Source organism: Cherax quadricarinatus, chromosome 45 (genome assembly GCF_038502225.1).
Source record: "Cherax quadricarinatus isolate ZL_2023a chromosome 45, ASM3850222v1, whole genome shotgun sequence".
In the NCBI taxonomy this organism is placed as follows: domain Eukaryota; kingdom Metazoa; phylum Arthropoda; class Malacostraca; order Decapoda; family Parastacidae; genus Cherax; species Cherax quadricarinatus.
In genome coordinates, this window is record NC_091336.1 from 22,484,453 (window position 1) to 22,507,698 (window position 23,246).

General features: G+C 39.6%; 1 protein-coding gene and 1 long non-coding RNA gene across 3 annotated transcripts in view; one reads left to right on the forward strand and one right to left on the reverse strand.

Annotated features, from left to right (window-relative positions):
* Positions 1–23,246, forward strand: part of LOC138853991 (uncharacterized) — a 168,828-nt gene that overhangs the window by 46,351 nt on the left and 99,231 nt on the right. Inside the window, exon 3 of one of the 2 annotated variants that reach the window (XR_011393168.1) lies at positions 5,442–6,250. The exons of the other annotated variant lie outside the window; for it this stretch is intronic. This is a non-coding gene — a long non-coding RNA (uncharacterized lncRNA). Of the gene's footprint in view, positions 1–5,441; positions 6,251–23,246 lie in introns of those variants that run through there. 2 annotated transcript variants of the gene reach the window in all.
* On the reverse strand, positions 1,069–4,347 carry LOC128694897 (four-domain proteases inhibitor). The gene is made up of 5 exons (XM_053785254.2): positions 4,235–4,347; positions 3,761–3,894; positions 2,377–2,517; positions 1,683–1,764; positions 1,069–1,330 (listed from the first exon to the last, which is right to left on the reverse strand). Exons 1-4 carry the CDS (start codon positions 4,281–4,283, stop codon positions 1,717–1,719), a joined length of 372 nt encoding a protein of 123 aa, XP_053641229.1. The 5' UTR covers positions 4,284–4,347; the 3' UTR covers positions 1,069–1,330; positions 1,683–1,716.

The following is a 23,246-nucleotide window of genomic DNA, read 5'->3' on the forward strand; positions in this document are numbered from 1 at the left end:
TTAGAAATCTTCCTTATGAAGAAAGATTGAAGACTTAAGTTACATTCACTTGTTAGACGAAGAATGAGGGGAGACCTGATCGAAGTGTATAAGTGGAAGATAGGTATAAATAAAGGGGATATTAATAAGGTCTTGAGGATGTCTCTCCAAGAGAGAACCCGCAGTAATGGATTTAAATTAGATAAGTTTAGATTTAGAAAGGACATAGGAAAGTATTGGTTTGGAAATAGGGTAGTTGATGAGTGGAACAGTCTACCTAGTTGGGTTATTGAGGCTGGGACTTTGGGTAGTTTCAAATTTAGGTTGGATAAATACATGAGTGGGAGGGGTTGGATTTGAGTGGGACTTTCACATCAGAGCTTATTTCTTTGGTGGCATTGAAAATTGGGTTGGGCAAATGTTTTGTTAGTGGGATGAATTGTAAAGGACCTGCCTAGTATGGGCCAGCAGGCCTCCTGCAGTGTTCCTCCTTTCTTATGTTCTTATGTTCTTATGATTCAGGAGTACGGAAATATAAGTGTCTTATGTCTGATGACTGTCTCGACGATGCGAGGTTTTTAAGTATTTCAGATGAGCCGAGGTTCAGTTACCCCAGACGCGCCGAGGTTGTAAATTTTTCAAACGCTGGGATAGTCACAGTTGGTTGAGGTGATAAAGACATGAGGGACAGTTGTTCTTGCCGCGTTTACTTATATGATTGTTGTTGTTTACTCGGTGGCTTTATCTTAGTGCAAGTCGGATATTTTTTCTTTTTTTGAAGTGTAGCTGATGTAGTTGCTACTGTTTTCATGGTGATTGCTAGTAGTTGCTGGGGTTTATGTAATTTTGTTAGAGAGAGAGAGAGAGAGAGAGAGAGAGAGAGAGAGAGCGAGAGACTAATTTCGTTTGTTTTGCTAGTGAAGAGTTTTTTTTTTATATATATATGAGTAATTTTTTAAATTATCATTAATAGTAGTAATAGCAAATATTATGCTTTTCTTCATCCGATTATATATTATCATCCTTTTTTTCTACCTGATTAGTTACATAGATATTCCAAGGCAGTAATTTTCTGCATGAAACACAAAGTTCAAAATCAGATATCTATTCACTCATCAGTACAGAAAATAAAAATAATTAGGAGCAAATAAGAGACAATAATGAGAGGAGTTGGATACAGAGGGACGTGAAGTTGTAGACGGGTGAGTAGGTCATCATAGTGATGGGAGGGAGAGTCGTCTTGTGTGGTGCAGATCCTGGAAGAAACTGTGTGATGACCATTGTGGCTGTCTCGTTGATTGAATGGGTTTGCTAGCGAGTTGCAACTTAACTCGCTACTCGTCACACGGACCTGCAATAAAGAAACTCGTGAAAATGACACATTTATGCTGGATAGTGAACAGTCACATGATATTTCATAAGCACGTCAAGTACTGGTTGCAAAAACTTTTAATAAGAAGAGAAACAAATTTTATCAATTTTCTAATTTTCAATAATTTCATTTTGAAAAATATGATTATTTTATTTTTATGTTTAGAGGGAATGGAAGATAATCAGAAAGGATCACAGGAAGAGAAGAGCATCTCTACTGAAACTGGAGTTACTCTCCTCGTCCCCGGATCAAGAGCCCATAACCAGCATTATTTAAATACAGATGTAAATCTGACACTGTTGACTTATATTACCCAACAAACAAGACTGACCCAGATGATGGATAACGTAGATCATGTTCTCGCATTAATCCCTGGCAGACTTCGCAGATGCCTGGCACTCTCCTGGGTATGCCTGTGGGTGAGAAGATAAGCCAGTACCAGATACAGTTATAGCATTTTTCCCATCCAAATTAAGAACCATTAATTTAAAAACATAAATTTAGATTAAGAAAATGACTGAACTCCTAGATTTTAGTGGTTCTCTCGTTTTAAAGAATTTGTTCCGTTTACTACCATTCATATTTCTAACTTATGATCTGACACAAAAAATACTTAGATCCTCCGAAGCAATATAAGTTTTTCACTTTGGTTAAAGACTGTTGGTAAATTAACGCTCATACTAAAAGCTTGATGTGGTTATTTGACAATGTGTTTTAGTCTTGTGGATTGTTCCTTTTCTGTTCACTCTCAATTTTTATCTATGTATTACTGCATGTATTTGCTTGTCACATTTTATAACATAAGAACATAAAGAAGGAACACTGCAGCAGGTCTACTGGCCCATGCGAGGCAGGTCAGGATTGTTTATTTCACAGCCTATAATTTAAACCTAACTTACAAACGTACTTGTATCTAACAGACGTACATGTGTCCTCAGACGTGCATATTCCTCCTCACAGACGTACATACATGTCAGACACATTTACGTCTTCACAGATGTACATGTGCGGCCTAATACACGTACCTCAGTTATGTCTTCATCAGAGACACAGTCGGCTAACTCCAGCTGGCACAGGTTGGCATAGGTAACGTTGTCAGTGCCACACACAGGCATCCACACAAGATCACATGCGTCAGTGCAGGTCGTACACTCTCCAATGTATGCCTGTAGAGGAAGGAAGCAAGGATGCAGTGAGAGAGAAGGATGTGGTGAGTGAATTGACATGAGTAGCAAGAGTGGGATGGAAGAAATGATGTATGAAGGAGAGAAATAACGAAAGAACGCGAAGTATGATCATCATAGTAGTGAAGGAGGAAGTGAAGATGGTGTACCCGGGTACAGGAAATCTCTTCAGCGTATTTTCCTCGTATATACTAACCTCGGCAATATACTCCCCAGACTTGGAGTAATTATCCTTGGAGTAATTATCTTTATCCAGATTTGCGATTACAGTTACTTCATCAGAAAATTTACAAATTACATTTACAATTGTCTGATGTTTTATATTAAATTATTTTCCGCAGCTGCTTTCAATTTTGAAGTAAAGTCAAACAGACGGAGAACAGAACAATTTTTGTTCATCCAGATTGGCCAAAAATTAGGGAAGGTTACAAATAATTAAAAAAAAAAAAACTTCATTTCACATAATGTACTTTACTGTGTTGGATCTAGGACGTATTTTTTTTCATTCAGTGGTATTAAAATAAGATCAAAATAAGGATTGTTGCAATGAAATGAAATGCTGTAGAAAATTGCAAATTAGTTATTTCATTTGCCAAATAGTTACAACAACATTGACTATAATGGTGCACAACAATTTGCATAAGGAGACGTCCATTTTCACATAATACACTTCATTGAGATTCAAACCTGGAAGATACTAACAATTTCTCTGTTGCACTTAATCAAGAGTGGACCTCGGAAGGTTGCAGGTCTCTAGCTGCACACTACTGGGAGTAAAATATAAATATCCCAGTATGCTAGATGCTCTCACCATCTGTGCTGAAACGGCTGTGTAACCCATTTCACTTGCTCATTTCTCCAGAAGGAGCAACTCTGGATGAGAATCTTTCCAACAGGTCTAGGATCCACTTACCTGGAAGGTATTCCGAGGGTTAACGCCCCCGCTGCCCAGCGTTGACTAGGCCTGCATCAAATGGAACACAATCTCGTCGTACATACACAGCATAATAATATCTACCATTTTATGTGTACTTTCATTTTGTCATTAGCCCATCATAGTATCCCAGTTTTATGATAAAATTAACGCTTGACTTCAGTCAATTACATTTTAATCTAAAACATCATTTACAATTACTAAAAAAATGTATTTAATTACATTCGGCTTCCATTACAATTACTTCAAGCCCACCAATTGACAATGTACCCACACCAGCAATGCACTCACCACAGCAATGTCTTCGTCACTTTCACAGTCAGCAAGCTCTAAGGTACAGTTGTTTGGGTATGTAATACCATCTGTACCACATACTGGTCTGTAATCATCCGTGCAGGCCGAGTTACAGTCATCCTGGCCGCTGGCTGATGGAGAAAACGCGGAACAACGTAAAGGGATGCGAGTTAGAAGCTGACTGATCGACCAGGCGACATAGTACATAGGGTTTAAAGGAATGACATGAAGTACAATAGCGTCCACCTTGGAATTTTAAGATTTCCCTAAATGAAAGTAAATTGGCAGACAGATGGAAAATGGCACACATTTTGTCAATATTTAAAATGTGACAAGGAAGACCTATCTCTAGGCTTGTTGCCTGTGCTGCTCAATGATATATATCGTTAAGCTTACATAGTGTTTGCTTATGATTACTCTATCTTTTCTTGTTTTGTCTTGACCAGTATTTGTGTGCTGTCTGTTACATACCTAGGAAGGCAGCCAGGGAGAGAAGCAGGACTTTCATGAAGATATTCATGTCTACAATCTAAATGCTGCTTGCTCTCACCCGCTTATATACTGAGCTCTTATCACACTCTCCCCCCTCCCCTTCCATCCCCCGTTGTGTGTGTGTGTGTGTGTGTGTGTGTGTGTGTGTGTGTGTGTGTGTGTGTGTGTGTGTGTGTGTGTGTGTGTGTGTGTGTTTGTTCACACGTAAGCTTCATGAGAAGAAAAGAATTTATTTTTTCTAGACATTGCCATAATTATTTCCTAAGGACGGTGTTTTAGTTGCTCGTCTCTGCTCACTACTACTACTACTACTAGTACTACTACTACTACTATTTCTACTTTTACTTTTTTTCGTGTATACGACGTGTGATGTAATATACTTTGAGTCCAGTGTACAGTTTCTAGATATTCTGAAATAAATGTCTCTTATTTTTATTTCTGTTGTAGGTTTCTGCCATAGGTCAAGGCTCATATTTTTCTTTCTCACTGCTTGATATTGTTGTCCAAGCAAATGAAAGTGACAGTACCGTTGTTGAACGACACATTTAGTGTCGTTCAACAACGGTTCCTTCTATACAGGACCATTGTAAAGTTGTTGATTCAGAACGAAACGAAATGTCTTGTAGTTATATTATATTTGTCGTTTACGAATTGTTTAATATTGTAAATTTAACACCAATAATGAATATTTCAATATCCCTTTTCTGTTTTACATCACTATTATTATTATTATTATTATTATTACTGAAGAGGAAATACCACTCCAGCTCCTAGGAAATGTAAGGCAGCTAGGAATGATCCAAGGAAGCGAAGGGTAACTCTAGATATTCAGATCAAGAGCCCTTCAGAAGCATCAAGACACCAAGGAAGGGCTATTCTACCCCCGTCTCTTGTTTATCAAGGATTGTCTCCATGGGTCGAACGCAGCCACACTGAGGCAATAAAACAGTTGATAAGATTAGTGGTGTTTATTTCAACCACACATTGCTTTATTTTTCTAATTTATTGTCTCCATGTGGACTGGTATGGGCCATAGAGCTTCGCTTATTTCACTTCTCTATTGGAATTTTGTTTTCCAGTTTGATTCTTGTTACTGAAAGTTATCATCTTACATCTGCGTATTTTTCGTATGTCTGTATATTGGCCGTGGATGCAGGTTTACGTCTTACTTTTATCATCTGGACAGATCCGTGGAAAGGAAGGATGGTATTTCTTGAGCAATGATGTCGTCACCAGTGTCAATGCACTCCTTAAAGGGAACCATCGGTTTAGTCACCTGGTAAGGTCACAAGGACATCGACGTTATCTCACCGACACCTTGATGTTAACTCTGTTCGCTTGACGTCATCTCGTCGTGACACTGTTGTCACCTTGAGGCCAGTTCACCGGGGCTTCAGGTTCTTGAGATGACTCTGTTATTTATCTGTGTTACCGAGTAGATAAAATGTGATATGATTGTTTTTGTCGTGTGTCAGTGAAGCTTTTTCCCACTGTGGTAGTGAAAGTGGGGACGGAAGGCTCCCCCATGGCGTTTCGAGGCTCTCTCTCTCTCTGTCTCTCTCTCTCTCTCTCTCTCTCTTTCTCTCTCTCTCTCTCTCTCTTTTTTTACACAGGGTTTGACAAGGCTAAGGATCCCTAGCTTTGACAAGCTATTTACAGGTTAAGGATTCCTAACTTTATTGGCAAGCTAAGAGCTTTTACCTACATCAGCTCATTTGAAAGCATTTTTATTGTTGAGACATACAAGTAGGGAACAGGATGAAGTTGGAGCCATCTGTGGGCCAGCATTTTCATTTGATCAACTGGCTTTATCTCGTTGACATCATTATGCTGTACGAATGTGTTCCATACTCGAGTCATCCTGGGTATATATGATCTCAGATGGAGTGATGTTCTGGAAAAGGGTGCAGCCAGAGTGAAGTTGCTGCTTTCTGCCCGTCTTGTGGCATAAAAGCTTGTTTCATGCTGTCCTCGAAGTGGATCCAAGTGTGGTATTTTGACAATATTGGCCTTGTACATAACAGTAAGGCCACCCACATCCCTCCTGTGTTGAAGGCTCTGCTGAAATGACAGATCTATCCAAGATGGGTCCAGGCGAGAGATGAGACGTCTTGCTCTGTTCTCTACTCTGTCAAGCAGTCGCACTCTCTCTCTCTCTCTCTCTCTCTCTCTCTCTCTCTCTCTCTCTCTCTCTCTCTCTCTCTCTCTCTCTCTCTCTCTCTCTGCCTGCTTCTAGCTGTCTGTCTACCTTTCTGTGTAACTTTCTACATTTCTGAGTATCGTATCTAATTACTCATTGAACATCTCGCTATCTACCATTCTGAGAGTTTAGTTGTCTGACTTATCTTTGAGTATCTGTCTATTTTCTAAGCATCTAGCTGTCTGTCTCCCTTTATGAACATGTCTACCTCTGAGTCAAGCTGTCTTACTAACTTTGTTAACCTGTTGCTGTTTGCCTAGCTTTCAAAGCATCTCACTGTCTACCTTTCGGCACAAGTAGCCGCCTCTAAACATTTCTCAGCGTCTAAGTGTCTGTCTTCCTTTCAAAGCATCTAGTTATCTACTTTCTAAACATTTTGTGGTCAGTCTACCTTTTAGAAAATTTGTTTACCTTTCTTTGTTTACATCTCCGTCATCCATTACATTACCCTTGTCAAATTTTATCATAAACTTTTTTTTTCAAAATATATTTTTAAACTAAAATATTGTAAATATTGATTAAAGGTTTGTATTTGCATATTAAAACAAATAAACATCTGTTCAGTGTGTGTTTTCTTACGAATTGTGTTAAATAATATTTTCATTAGCCTTTGCTAGGCTTCCTCTTTTCGTAACCTATTGTACCTCCTCTTTGAAGTCTTTTATGTTTGTCTCCTCTCCTTCCTTTTCTCTCTCGTTCCAATTTTATATCGCCCTTCTGTGTAGTCACTGAAATCTGAATCTTCCACAGGGGCAACACACTGCCTGGGGAAATGGGAGGCAGTTAGGTTCGATTCAAGAAAGGGACACCATGTCAAATTCCTTGGAACAAGAGACTCTCAAAGGCTTCTCAGGGCTCCTCCACTCTTCTCAGTGCCTTAAAGCTTCACTGATTTCTTTTAAATAACAATCCTTTACCCTCTGTTTCCTCTTTCTTTCCACACTATGTTGTTACCGTTGATTTGATCACAGTGATGATAATATCAGCATCTGGGTTATTTTCACAGTTGCTTTATGATGTCACTGACTCGTCCTGCTTTTTTATACTATACTGTGCTGTGTAATGTCGCTTTTTGCTGGAAGTAGTGCAATAAGTTACTGGGAAAGAGTGTGAGAGTGAGAGTGTGAGAGTGTGAGAGTGTGAGAGTGTGAGAGTGTGAGAGTGTGAGAGTGTGAGAGTGTGAGAGTGTGAGAGTGTGAGAGTGTGAGAGTGGGTGAGTGAGTGAGTGAGTGGGTGAGTGGGTGAGTGAGTGAGTGAGTGAGTGAGTGAGTGAGTGGGTGGGTGGGTGGGTGGTGGAGCGTGAGATGGAAGGGGAACATGTTAAATGACAGAGTCATAGGGAGGATAATTGGGAATAAAGGATGACAACGACTATATATATATATATATATATATATATATATATATATATATATATATTAATTATTGCCTTATTCATATTATTGCTCTCTATTTTATCACGACTTTCAACAATTTTCCAAGGAATAATGGTTGAATTTACTGACAAAATGTTAAGTCAATGGACACAGATGCCGGCTTTATAAAGCTCCTGGGGAGCAAAACGTTGTACAATAAAATGTCACATTAGTTGTATCTATGTCCAATTACCTAACAATATTCCAAGTGACGCCCTTTCACAAGCTGCCTTGCAGTCTGGGAAGAGGCAGTCCGACCATTCTTTTACCCCTCTTAGTGTGTCATTCGCATCTGAAAAGTTTGTTACGCATGGCCATTCATTTCTGAATTCACTCGGGCGTTTCGTGACAGATGTAGTGTTTTCCAGATACTCAAGTTTGTTTTCCCTTGTAATCTTTTCTAGAGATCTGCACCTTACGAGCGCTAGCTATTTATTAGTCGTTTGACACTTCACTCATCAGTAACTTGTTCAAGATCCATGTGAATGGCTAGCATAATATTTCAGCTTCTCGGAATATTCCTGCGAGATAGCCTATCTAAACCTTTTAAATTTGATGTAATACGTTCCATCAGTTATTTCCTCACTTCCTCGGCCCCCCCCCCCTTTTTTTTTTATTTTTTTATTTTTTTAATCCCTGGTAGTGTCCCTCTTTCTCCCTTTGTCAATTTTTATTATGTGAATGTTAAGTCGCTCTGGCCTTGGCTGATATATCCCTGTCATACTGTTGGTCATCTTCCTTCTTCACCTGAAGATAATCTGTGGTCCCTTTTCTAGCTTGCCGGATCTCGGGTTTGGTATAACCTAACACCAGAAGCCCTGAATGGACTAGTTATATCTGCGCTTTTTTCAAATTCTTGTATTATTCAGTTCTTCTTTTTACTGATAATTGATCTATTGTTTCAGGGTCTCTTATTTCCTTGCAGTTTTGTCGGTCACTTTGCGCTTCTTGGTAAAAAAAAAAATCGTCTTTTCCTAGTTGAATTCTTCCCTGAATTAAAGCATAATACAATGACTAGCCAGACATCACATTATTCCTTAATGTCAATTCCTGTATAACAGTCTCTTAGACTCTCCATTTTTTCATCTTTTCTTTAGTTTCCTTTTCACACAACAAATCAGCACCGTGTGATCGCTTGCATCCCTTGGGGATTCTGAATTAAATTTAGATAAGACGGATTTGCAACGCTTGAATGCATCTGTGTATTTGACTAAAGTCAGAGGTGCAGATGTAATTTTTCTGTACCAAAGATACCATTGTGTTGCACTTGTGTTTTATGCATCAACTTGTCGGTATTGTGTTTCGTTAATAATATAAAATTTTCTGTCTTTTTGTGGGTGATAACGAGGTGAAGTTTGCATTATCAGATTCCAGCAGTTTGCTCCTCCGCGTATCTGGGTCCTCGAATTGGTTCCAATTTCCACAGTCAATATCTCTGATTGAAATACCATATTATCACTAGCTCAGTCATGGTTCTGTTTGTTGTTCCTGCAATTTCATAGAGAGAGAGAGAGAGAGAGAGAGAGGGAGAAAGAGCTTTCTCTTTAGCTAAAAAAAAAAAAGCTTAACACCAAAAGAAGAAAAGGAAATATATTCGGACGAATGTTCCCCATAGTGCACTCCAGAAGGAAAATAACCTCCCCAGTCGTCGCATTAGTAAACTGCCAAGAAGAATGCCTGCCAAGCGAAAATCAATGCCTTGGAGGGAAATAAATGACAGTATTTGAGAACTGATTCTAATTTGATGATTGTGTGTGAAGTGGTGGTCTGTTGAGGTGGCTGCTGCTGTTGATTTTGCTGGTTTGCCCTCCCCCTCTCTCTCTCTCTCTCTCTCTCTCTCTCTCTCGCTCTTTCCTCGCTTACACACACACACACACACACACACACACACACACACACACACAGACGGATCCAGCTGGTTCTTGCTCCTAGCTCCTTATTCTGGCAAAATTCTAAGGACTCCTCTAGCCTAATACTTCTTGCATGCAAATGCTCCTTTTCTCAAAGAGAGAGAAAAGGAGAAAGAAGATAAGAGCAAAGTTAAACAAAACCTTCAATGGTTAACATCTGGGGTGTCATCAGCTGTGTTTGCTGAGTGAAACTGCCTTTATAGATGAAAGCGACTTGCATCTCTCTCGTCATGCGACGGTAAGATTATATTTATAAACTTGAATCAAAATGTTTGATTAGTGTGTGTGTGTGTGTGTGTGTGTGTGTGAGGAGAGAGAGAGAGAGAGAGAGAGAGAGAGAGAGAGAAAGAGAGGGGGCAGAGAAATTCCACTCCTGGCTCCCACCTCTAAGACCACTGCGATTGGCATTGCTGATTATTGTCCTCTTGGGCCTTGTCATATCTACTCTTGAAGTTCTGTATTGAATTTGACTTCACTTTATCATGCAAGTCATTTCACTTTGCAGCAACACTGAGACTAATGACTTGCTTCCTTGCATCCCTATGGCTCATCTGTGTCTTCAGCTTCAACCTGTAATCTCTTGATCCTGGTAATGTGTGCCTGCTTGTGTGATATATATATATATATATATATATATATATATATATATATATATATATATATATCTATATATATATATATATATATATATGTATGCACGCACCTGTTTTTGGTTACTTAGGCCTATTTTGCGTTCCTGGTCACACCTTTATGCTGGTATGCTGGTTGTTACCAGGTTCACTTCTCTGTAATCGTTTGACCTATTACACTTACGCTGGAGACACTCGGGCCGGGGGACACGTATGAATATTTCATCATTTGGTAAATGTCAACAGCAACGTGAGATTTAGGTATTTTCAAACTCGAACAACAAAGAGCATTTACGACATTTATCAATTCTTTTTTGCTGATTTTTCAGTATATAGTTTGGATAATATTAAAAAAAATTATCAGTTGGTGATAATTTACCCATCAAAAAAGGTCATTTGACATTAATTAACAACTTTTCAAATGAGTAACAATCACATAATGGTTTCGGCTTTTATTTCCAATTAAACAATTTTCAGAAAATATCGACCATCCTCAAAGTTTTAGGAAATTTGCACATCAGTGCAAGTCACTCCTGATCAAAATGCTTCGACACCCTTATGTAAATTGGCAACAAACTTAATAAAAAATTATTATACATATTACGTTAAACGTCATACGTCTGAGAGTCCAAGTTTACGAGGGTCGTAACTCAGAATAATATATTTAGTTTATGATTGGAACTGGCTGACTTAACGTCTCTTCTCGCAGATTATTCCTGGTCATCGTAACCAGAATTTTCTCGAGGCGCTAATATTATCGGGGAATACCTCGCATACGACAATTTTGCCAATGAATCTCGAGAAATGGCCATCATCCTGACAACTCGTAGTATTGAAAGGCACTATGAAACGACAGGCAGTTTAGCAACACAGAAGTGAGGAGGACGTGGCCGTGCAGTCGATAATGAAAATATTCTTTGTTGCTTTCGATTGAGGCAAAGCCTAAAATTACAGTTAAATATTTAAATATAATGCAAGCGTTTTGTGCCAGATGCAACAATTTAAGAGCCGTAACTACGATAATGTATCGTAATGTACCCCAGAATCGAAATTCAGGAAATGTTAAAGATGCAAGGGCTAACTGTGACCACTTCATGTACGAGACAGGACTTCAAAAATTACCTGGTATATTGATGAGACCAGTTATAACCTCCTCTACGAAACATACTAATGGTGAAGCACTTGTGAGAGAGCGAGGAAATGAGATATTTATTACGGCAATATCAGACATGTTGAGGGTGCTGTACTACGACATTAACACAGTGGGTGTTAACAATGGAGTGTTCAGTGATTACATGACTTCTCTAAGTGCAATCCTTGGAGATAGTGTGATGTAATAATGGACAACGCACCTTGTCATAATAGTGTCATTGTTTTAATTAAGAGAGAAATTCGTTATTTACCTCCTAATTATATCTCAATCCAACAGAAATTTTTTTTTTGGCACTCAGAGCCATATCACAACAATCTCCAGTTACAACATCGTAGACCACTGTGTTACTACAAGACGGGCAGGAATATCTCTTGTATCCTGAAGAAACAAGCATTTCATCGATCTAATAACGTTTTCGTTAGACATCACTCCAGAATTAATAACTGTCGACTACATCAATCCAGAAGATATTCAAGATTGATGTTATTTGCTCTTTTCTCTAGCTTTCATATTCATATATGAATAAATATACCGTTTTCAATACGTAAAGAAATATATACGTCGTTGCTTATTCAACTTCCATATAAGTTCTGTTTGTTATTTTAACTTTTTCTAACTTGCATGATTTATTGAAATGCTGGACTAACATTATCTTTATTTTAATTGTTCAGTTTCTGAACTAAATGAACTAAATGATACGAAGATCAACGACCTGTTTATATTCACTGCCTCATTGATGAACTTTGCTGAAAATTGTTCATTTAGTTCACTTAATATTTCTTCAGTCCTTGAGGTGCCCCCCATCTGGGAAGAATGTTTAAATTTTTTCAAATGTACAATGGTGCAGTTGATTACTGGGGCAAAATTAAAGCTATCCTAAGAAGAAAACACATTTACCATTTCTCGTACCCTTTCAAGATTATTATTTGTCATGGAATTCGCTAAATCCATAGGGCTCGTTCAATGCTTGGGGTATGAGAGGCAATCAGGTTCGACCCAAGGAAGCAAAGGACAATTGCCATTCCTTGGCCGAGGATCAAAGAATTCCCCTTCAGAAGCGTCCAGACCTCATTTTAAATCAACTGACCCAGCAATCCAAAACATTTACCTCCCTGCTTACAAAAGTCTCCAGTTCAATTTCCATCACTCCTTACGTGACTTGCTTCCTTCTAGGTACTTGCCTTAAGGCTAGTTTAAAGGCTCTTGATCCAATTTAAGCTACCGTTCTTTTGCTTACAACATGATTACCTCCAATTTCCCAGGTGTTGTATGATCCTCTTGGGTTTAGTATTTCCCCACGAATAAATCAATATGCATTTGTTTTACAGTTTGAGGAGATTTTTCTTCATTCCAGCAAACGCTGCGTTTTCCACAAATTCTCATTCCATCATTTTATGTTTTTTTTTACGTTCTCAACGTCAAGTTTGACGTGATGCTTGACGTAAACGATCTCATGGTGCTCAATGTAATTTTCTTAACATTTCGAAAAAACATTTTTTCGTTAATATTCGGTTAAATTTATTCAGGCATGATTACATTGGGGTACGTTATATAAACCATAAAAAAACGTATATTAACCATAAACATTTTACGAAAACCGGCCATGATACGTCTGTCAAGATGGTGGCCGATGGTAGCACTTGGTGCTAGGAGGATCTGGTGTTTCTCACATCCAAAACCCAGCTCGAGTTAACCAGTTTTCGCTTCATGTTACTATGTTTACACTAGCATCGTATGAACTCCACTATACACTCGCACACCACGTTAGTAGAGCAAGCACTCAAGCATTCACTCCAAATTAGCATTACACAATTACCTAATAGCGCTTATCCCGTATGGATCACGGAACGGCTGGGAAATGGTTGGCAGTTAGATACGATTAGACGAGAAAAAGAGGATAGCCCCAATTCTTCGGATCAAGAGCCTCTCTATGCCCTCAAATAACTATCTTGAAAAAATTAACCCTCCCAAACATATCATTAACCAATGTGTCCAGGAGATTCCTCTTTCTAGCTTCCAAGAGCGAGTAATTTATCACTAAAGGTAAATTTATCTATCTCATTCTAAAACTCAAAATCCCAAAAAAATAAACATGACGGTGGAACCCAAAAAAAATGGTATGCGCTCTCCCCACCTGCCATAACTTATGATACTAGGAGGCCATTGAAGATCAACTTGATACCTTTCCAATACAATATTTGGATTGCTGGTTCGCCATCGACGCGTTAGTCAGCCTCTGACACCAGCTAAATTTTTTTTAATACAAATGTCTATTAAATATATGTAAAATTTGATTTTCAAATGCGTGGCCGCGTGTGTGCTTTGTATATTTATCAATATGTGGTTGCAGAGAAAATCTCAGCTCCTGGACCCCACCTCTTTGCTGGTCGCTACTAGATTCACTCCCGACTTTAAGAGCCTTGTCATCTCTTCTTAAGGCTATGTATGGATCCCACCTCTGCCACTTCACTCTCCAGATTGTTTAACTTCCTGACAGCTCTAAGGGTGTGTGTGTGTGTGTGAGAGAGAGAGAGAGAGAGAGAGAGAGATTACCTAATTTTCATTACTAATTAGAGTTTTCGGTGCTTGTTTAAGCTCTTGGTCATGCCTCTTCAACTTAAATGTATTCTTCAGCTGCTTCATATGTTGTTTATCCGCTGTGTGTTTCAACTGCATAGCTGCTTATCTCGTTCCATTTCTATTAATATTTTTATGGCTCGTAAAGGTTAGTAATTTCTAGCCAGTTCTTTCCTAGTAGGGAGCCGCTTCTTGTCCGAGCTGAGAACCTCTCTGTTCCCCCTAGTATTTTGTGTGGTAAATATATCTCCTCATCGTCTTCGTTCCTCTAGGTCTAGTTTTTTTTTTTTTTTGTGGCTCATTCTGCTCTGTTCACGTACTGGCCTTGATAATCTCATGTGCAATTTCTCGTGCTTTGCATTGAATTTTGCTAGGCGAGGGTTCTACAGCGTCGATGCATACTCGAGAACAGAGCACTCATATCAGGTGAAGTATGTGTTAACGATTTTTTTTTTTTTTTGTCTTGACTCCTGAAAGCCACTCTGATGTTTGGAAGCCTAGCCTGTGCTGCTTGTATTACTCTTCTCGTATGCTCTTCAGGGGACAGTTTTGGGTGAACGATGTTTCACCTCTCGTTTTCTTTGCATTTCTTGAGCTTTCCTGTCTTCTTCGTCTCTTGTTTTCCCTTTTAAACTGTACTCCGTTATCGACTTTTATTCTCCATCTCCCACCTTGATAACTTTGCTTTCCCTTACTAAATTTCCGTAACCATTTTTCCAACCATTCCTGAAGGCTACCTAGTGTCATTACAGCGGTTTTTTTTTTTCGTCCTGTTCCAGTTCAATGTAACTAGTTAATGGTGCAAGTCGGACCGAAACGTCATGTTTTTCTATGTGCAGGTTACTTGTGTATTGTTCCATAGGCAAACACTAGGGCAAATTTAAAAGTGAACGTTTCTGTCCTGGGACCTTAACCACTTCGGTCCCAGGACCGATGCGTTTTCTAATATATCCTAGTATTTGCTCACATGTCTTTCTAAACCAATTTGTCGATATCTATTACCAGGTTTATACCATCCCATATAATAATATTTTGTATAGTTCAATAATTCCTTAATCCTGGGTATTTTTCTTTTTTCTCAGTTTGATACGATGCTATTTAGAAGAAAACTATCAAGGAATATGCAGTGCATCCATCCGCTATTTTTCCTACCCGACTTGGGTTACTAATGTATGGGTTTAAGATGCACGAAATTACATATATGAATCAATGCTAGTGTTCAGTTAGGAATCTATCCAATACAGACTTACATTTTCACCAGTCTATCCCTTGTTACCTTCTCCAACAATTTGCATGCTACGCTAGTTGAGGATTAGCAGTCTGTATTTCAAGGCCTCTTCCCTGTCATCTCTCTGTAATAATGGTATCGCGTTTCCAATCTTCTAGTCTTCTGGGACTTCACACGTTCCTAATTATTTTTAAAGGCCAGACTGAATTACTTGTGTAAAATTTCATTTCTAATATTCGTGGTTGTAATCCATCTAATATTGACGTCTCTGCTTTTAAAGTTCAATCAGGAGTCAACCCACTTCTACACTAGCCGTTTCAAGGCTTGATAGTTTTGTGTGGTATATTCTCTTCACTTTCTGATATTGGTCTCACTCACTCACACACACACACACACACATTCACACACACACACACACATTCACACACACACACACACACACACACACACACACACACACATTCACACACACACACACACACACACACACACACACCACAACCTCGCAACCACACTCAAAAAATGTGAGGTGGGGCGATTTTCCACACACAATTCTATTAGCAGTAAAGGCCAACTGCATCCCTAGCGGGCAGCAATCGACGACAAACAATGATAAAGGGGACACAATACTGCCTCTACACCACTCTACACGTGTTTTACGAGTGTAGGGGCAAATTTTGGTCCCCCCCTGTGTGTGTGTGTGTGTGTGTGTGTGTGTGTGTGTGTGTGTGTGTGTAGGTGGGCGTTTCCTGTAAAGCTAATTAACTTTATTACTGGCCCCTCCTACCTGGTCTACCTATTATGAGAGACACTAATATTTATTATTATTTTAAGTATAAAACTGATAAAACTAATAGGACAATAAAGCCCTCCGAGAGGCACAGGAGCGACGCTGAGAATATTTGCTCGTGAGCCTGAGCACTTTTGTTTGTAAACAAAAGATCCTCGCTGCCACAGTGGTGTTTGTTCTGGCTACACTGAGTGGGAGGGTGTTTGTTCTAGGAATACTGAATGGGGTTTGTTCTAGTGACACTGGAGGCGAATAATAGTTTTGCCTACACTGAGGGAAGGGTGTTTGTTCTGCTTAGACTGAGTGGGATCCGGATCTGAAATTTATGGTCATGATGAGCGAACTGAGTTGGTGCAGTTCAGTTTCCCGACCTGTATCAGAAAGCTTCCAGTATCTTTGCCTGCAGTCTTGTGAGGAATATTGTGATATACGAAACAGTTCACAAATACGCACTCCACCCGTCACTTTTTTTCTTCTTAATCTTCGTCATTTTGTCTGAGAATTACAATTTACCTTCTCTCTACTTGTTCTGGCTCTTGCTGGCTCTAAATGGATCATTGCTAGCAATAGTGAAGACAAGACAAACGTTGGAGAACAGTCATTCTGAGGGACAGTACAAAGTGATGTAGCTCCACACAGATATAAACGTGCCAGTGAAACGTAGCAACGCAACCAGTCTTTTCTTTATAGACTGTGATTTTCGACCCCCGTATCTCACCAGGTGTTCTAACATACTTGTTACATTTTTAATTACCCAAGATACTTTTCATGTCTACGATACCAGGCTGTAGATCAGTGCTGCCTGAATTTATGGGACAACATTTCTCTTTCAGTATTCAGTTTTGTTTTTTGTCCATAGACTGACTCCATCTACTACTGCTGTGACTACCACTCCATTTCTGCTACTGTTGCTACTACCATTACTATTGCCTCCCTTCACCCTTCACTTCCCTTTCTCTTTTCTGCCACTTACCTACTCTCCATTCTTTCAAATGCCCTTCTACTACTGCCCCTCTATTACTACTTCCACTACCAACCTTTAAACTACCACTTCGTTTTCTTCCTCTCTTGCTTCCGTCTCCACGCCTTTGTATACTGGCTCCCTTCATTCTTATGTGTTAGTGTGACTTTGTAAATGGTTCATGTTGGACAGAAACGTCGTCGTGAGCTCCTCTCTCCTATATGCTGGTTATTTGTGTATTGTTTGTCACGGTATTGTGCCTTTTTATTCTTTACAATAAGGTGATTGTCTTCATCTAGGTGTTATAGATCGTCGCTAGAGGTTTATACAGTGCCTCTACTCCCTCACCAACAGGTCCAGTTTGGTAGCTTTATAGATCCTCTTGCACTGAACACGACTAATTAATCACCTCTTTAATAATAGCATTCAATCGTCGCCTGTCTATCCGTTCTTTCTTGCTCCTCGGCTTTGCCCTACTTTCTTTAGTTATAGTTTCCTATGTATTTCTCTGGAATAATCGCCTTATGTATGTTTTAATCACTTGATGATCAAGTCACTTAAAAACGGTACAATTACTTAAATAGCCGTATCTTTGACTCTTGACTTCCTCATCACGCGGTTGAGGCTCATGAGCTGAATCTTGTCCCCTTTGAAAAGCTCTTTTAAGTCCTCCATAAAGCTGGACAGCTCTATACTCGCCTAGTTGTGGTTGCAAGGGTCGATTCACAGCTACTGGCCCCGCCTCTTCACTGTGTGTGTGTGGGGGGGGGGCGCCTTTCGTGCTGCAATGAACACATCATCAGGAGCTTGCAATGTTGCAGAAAAGGAGGTCCAAGCAAATACGATCACAGGAATGTATTTGCTTGGACCACCAACTCTTGTCTGCAACACTCCAAGCTCCTAATGTGTTCAATGCAACACGAAAGGCCTAGAGCTATCAGTCAACTCGCCCTGCGGTTGTTCTGTATCTCATATCTCTTGTTCGTGAGTTTTGCTTACATATATTTCGTGCCGAATCGGTAAAACCAATCAATTAGCAAGAACTCGTTTAAAATTAAGTCCTTTCTAAAATTTTATCTTACACGTTTAAAGATACATTTTTTCATTTATGTTAATGTAAAAAATTAATAATTTTGTACAAAAGAACATTAGAAAACTTACTTAACCTTATTATAAGAAGCGCAATTTAATTTAGCCTAACCCAACCAAATATATTTTCTAAAAGTTTACAATAATTTAATAATAAACAAACAGAAATGTATTTTTTTTTAGTTAGGTTCAGAATGACTTTTTTTGCTATTTAAGCCAAAATCGCAAGCTTTACCTATTCGACACACACACACACACACACAAACAATTTATATATATATATATATATATATATATATATATATATATATATATATATATATATATATATATATATATATATATATTACAAACTTTCTTATTATTGGCGTGCTTAAAAACCTCGCACGTTCTTGACAGCCACTTACGTCCATTAACGCCCCTCTCTCCCTCCTCCCCCAGCGCAAAAGAAAAGAAAAACAACGACCAAGTATTTAATTAATCGTGTTTCTTGAAGTTTTCGGTGATAAGGAGAACCGCAGACTGGACCCCCCCTGTCCTTTCCCTGCCCACAACCCTGCCACACTGCTTCCCCTGCCCTCCCTGTTTAATCACCCCCGGCTCATCCGCTCCCCCTTCGGCACACAACTTTCGCTCTATATTCAGGCAAACTTGTTTTAATCATTCTTGTAGAGAAGAACAGAAGACACCAACCAGTTTAATTAGACGAACGTTTTTTCTTGCTTGTGTAGGATGGTGGGATATAGTGTAGCTGTGCTTAATTGAGGTATAGGAGAGTTGTTGACCTGGGAGGTTTTGAGGTGTTGAAGGGAGAGGGAGGTTTTGAGGTGTTGGAGAAGGGAGAGGGAGGTGTTGGAGAAGGGAGAGGGATGTTTTGAGGTGTTGGAGAAGGGAGAGAGAGGTTTTGAGGTGTTGGAGAAGGGAGAGGGAGGTTTTGAGGTGTTGGAGAAGGAAGAGAGGGGTTTTGATATGTTGGAGAAGGGAGAGGGAGGTTTTGAGGTGTTGGAGAAGGAAGAGAGGGGTTTTGATATGTTGGAGAAGGGAGAGGGAGGTTTTAAGGTGTTGGAGAAGGAATAAGAAATGTTTAGGGATGGGTTGGAGGTGAAGAAAGCTAAGAGTTTCAGAAGGCCGGTAGTTGTAGAGAAAACACGGATTTTTCAAGGAAGGAAGGTGGGACAAAGCAAAGGTTTGAGGAAATGGGTGAATGGATGAGGAGGAGGAGAAAGAAAGTAAGGAGAAGGGGAGGGAAGAAGAGACAAGATGGTGAGGAAGAAGGTTTGGACGTATAATTGAAATATTTCAATCGGCAGTGTAAGGGCACAGAGGAGATAGGTTCGCAGTGTCCCACCTCCATTTAGATTTATCTAAATTTCAGTTTTAAGCTTTACAAAAGTTGGAAAATGGTATGTGAATACCAGTAACATGTGGAAAAGAACACTTACGTACAGTTCAGGAGATTCATTAGACACAACGTTTCGGCACAACTCTCGAAACGTTTCCTCTAATAAATGCCATGAACCGTAAATAAGTATATATTTACAATAGTTGTTGAAATTAAGACACGTGTGCAACATCTGGGTATCTTTATTGTAGACGTTTCGCCATCCAGTGGCTTTATCAATACAAATTCTAGGACATAGCTTGAAGACAGTAGGACTATATACAGAAGATGAGGTAATCAGTCCCTCAACCTAGGAGTAGGTGCGAAGAGCACCATAGTCGTGGAGATTATGATACCCAGATGTTGCACACGTGTCTTAATTTCATCTTGTCGGTATTATATACCATTCTTGCACAACAATAGTTGTTTAGGTAAGACACATGCAACAGTTAGGTATCTTTATTATGAAACGTTTCGCCTACACAGTTTCATAATAAAGATACCTAACTGTTGCATATGTGTCTTACCTAAACAACCTGTCGGTATTTTATACCATTTTAATGTACAACAATAGTTGTTGCACTCACAATTACATCCTGGAGCTCCGTCTACTCGTTTCAAGTCTGTTTGTAAACCCTTCCATCGAACATTTTTTTTTACACGGCTCGTTTCCCTAACTTTATCGCAGTTTAATGTCCAGTATAAGACATCCAGCTTCAACTCGTTTAAAAGTCCATTGCTAACTACGCTTACCAGTTTCCGATCAGGATACCACCTGAAACAAGCGATTAACGCACATGTAGACCTACGGTATTTACTGCTAGGTGAACAAGGGTCGCAGGGATCAAGGAGACTTGCCCAAACGTCCCCACTTGCCCAAGATGGCACCCGGGTCTTCCACATGTGAGTTAAAACGTTTACTTCTGACACTAATTTAAGATTGTGTATTTTTTCTGCCCACTGCAAAATCGTGGAAAGTTTCTTTTTATCATAGCCAATTTTGATATGGTTATAACAAAATTTTATATCTGATTGATATAATTGATATCTGGTGAATATAATTGAAATCTGGTGAACATAATTGAAATCTGGTGAACATAATTGAAATCTGGTGGATATAATTGAAATCTGGTGGATATAATTGAAATCTGGTGGATATAATTGAAATCTGGTGGATATAATTGAAATCTGGTGGATATAAGTGAAATCTGGTGGATATAATTGATATCTGGTGGATATAATTGATATCTGGTGGATATAATTGATATCTGGTGGATATAATTGATATCTGGTGGATATAATTGATATCTGACGGATATAATTGATATGGAAAATCCTATCATTACATCTTATGATACTTCAGTTTTTTACGAGGTGAATCGGTAAGCCTGAGAAAAGCTCCATCACATGACAAAAGATTGTATTATCATATTTCTTCTGACAAAATACCACAAACTCCAATTCTCTTTCAATCTTCCCAAAAGAGAGGAGCAGTGCTCTCGATGTTTGAATGACAGGACACGGGTACATACACATAAGATTTTGTTAGATTTGTTTCTGTCTTTGGACCTTAACTTGGTCACTCTATGGTCCCTTGGTGTCACTATGGTCCCTTGGTCACTCTATGGCCCCTTGGTCACTCCATATTGCTTTTAACATAATACATTTACTTAAATCATGAGATATTTATCCAGGTCTCGTTTTCCTGATATTTTTAATACTTCAGTGGTAATATTAATTCCATATGAGAGGTGCATTTGGTAAAATTTTTATTACACCGCTTTTACTAAACGTAACTTGTTTCTCGTGTACTCGAAATTTGTAATGGCAGTTTAGTACACATTGGTAACTGGCTCCTAATGGTGGGTTGTAATCAGTCTTATCTATGCCTAATTCCTATTGGTGGAATGCAAGCCACTTTTTTCTAAGCTTATTTCCTATTGGTGGTCGTAAGCTATCCCTATCGTGTACGTAAATATGGGTACTCGCCTAACTGTACTCATCTAATTGTGGTTGCAGGGTCGAGATTCAGCTCCTAGCCCCGCCTCTTCACTGACTGCTACTGGGTCCTCCCACTCCCTGCTCCATGAGCTTTATCATACCTCGTCTTAAACTTGTGTATGGTTCCTGTTACCACTACACCGTGTGTGTGTGTGTGTGTGTGTGTGTGTGTGTGTCAGGATAATCAACATAGCCAATCATTATAGGCAAATAAACTAGCAACACAAATTCATGTCTAATTAGCACCCTCACTGCTGCACACTAATAAGGGAACTAATTGATCATTACCAGTCGTCTAATGGCTATTTTCATTAAATCTAATATTCAGGTTTATAGTTTTACCTCCGGAAATCAACTTGTTTATAATAATTTAATGTTTAATTATGAAGAGAGCATATATAAAGGCAGGGGGGGAGGGGAACGAGCGCATCCACACACACACACACACACACACACACACACACACACACACACACACACACACACACACACATTGCATTTTCCTGGACTGCAGGAAGGCCTTTGACACAGTTCCTCACAAGAGATTAGTGCAGAAGCTGGAGGATCAGGCGCATATAACAGGGAGGGCACTGCAATGGATCACGGAATATCTGACAGGGAGGCAACAACGAGTCATGGTACGTGGAGAGGTATCACAGTGTGCGCCTGTGACGAGCGGGGTCCCACAGGGGTCAGTTCTAGGACCAGTGCTATTTTTGATATACGCGAACGACATGATGGAAGGAATAGACTCTGAAGTGTCTCTATTCGCAGATGATGTGAAGTTAATGAGAAGAATTAAATCGGATGAGGATGAGGCAGGACTGCAAAGAGACCTGAACAGGCTGGACGCGTGGTCCAGAAACTGGCTTCTCGAATTCAAACCTGCCAAATGCAAAGTCATGAAGATTGGGGAGGGGCAAAGAAGACCGCAGACAGAGTATAGGCTAGGTGGACAAAGACTACAGACCTCACTCAGGGAGAAAGATCTTGGGGTGACCATAACACCGAGCACATCACCGGAGGTACACATCAACCAAATAACTGCTGCAGCATACGGGCGCCTGGCAAACCTGAGAATAGCGTTCCGATACCTTAATAAGGAATCGTTCAAGACACTGTGCACTGTGTATGTTAGGCCCATGCTGGAGCATGCAGCACCAGTCTGGAACCCACACCTGGTCAAGCACGTCAAGAAGTTAGAGAAAGTACAAAGGTTTGCAACAAGGCTAGTTCCAGAGCTCAGGGGAATGTCGTACGAGGAAAGGTTGAGGGAAATCGGACTGACGACACTGGAGGACAGAAGGGTCAGGGGAGACATGAAAACGACGTACAAGATACTGCGGGGAATAGACAAGGTGGACAGACTGAATGTTCCAGAGAGGGGACACTGAAACAAGGGGTCACAATTGGAAGCTGAAGACTCAGACGAGTCACAGGAACTTTAGGGAGTATTTCTTCAGTCATAGAGTCGTCAGTAAGTGGAATAGCCTAGCAAGTGAAGTAGTGGAGGCAGGAACCATACATAGTTTTAAGGGAAATCGGACTGACGTCACTGGAGGACAGAAGGGACAGGGGAGACATGATAACAACATACAAGATACTGCGGGGAATAGACAAGGTGGACAGAGATAAGATGTTCTAGAGAGGGGACACA

Excerpts from the sequence above, each read along its gene's own strand:
- LOC128694897 (XM_053785254.2), bottom strand. The coding sequence starts at position 4,283 with ATGAATATCTTCATGAAAGTCCTGCTTCTCTCCCTGGCTGCCTTCCTA. Across the intron at positions 3,895-4,234 it reads CTCCCTGGCTGCCTTCCTAG|CCAGCGGCCAGGATGACTGT; the intron begins GTATGTAACAGA and ends TTTCTCCATCAG. Across the intron at positions 1,765-2,376 it reads CTGATGAAGACATAACTGAG|GCATACCCAGGAGAGTGCCA; the intron begins GTACGTGTATTA and ends TCTCACCCACAG.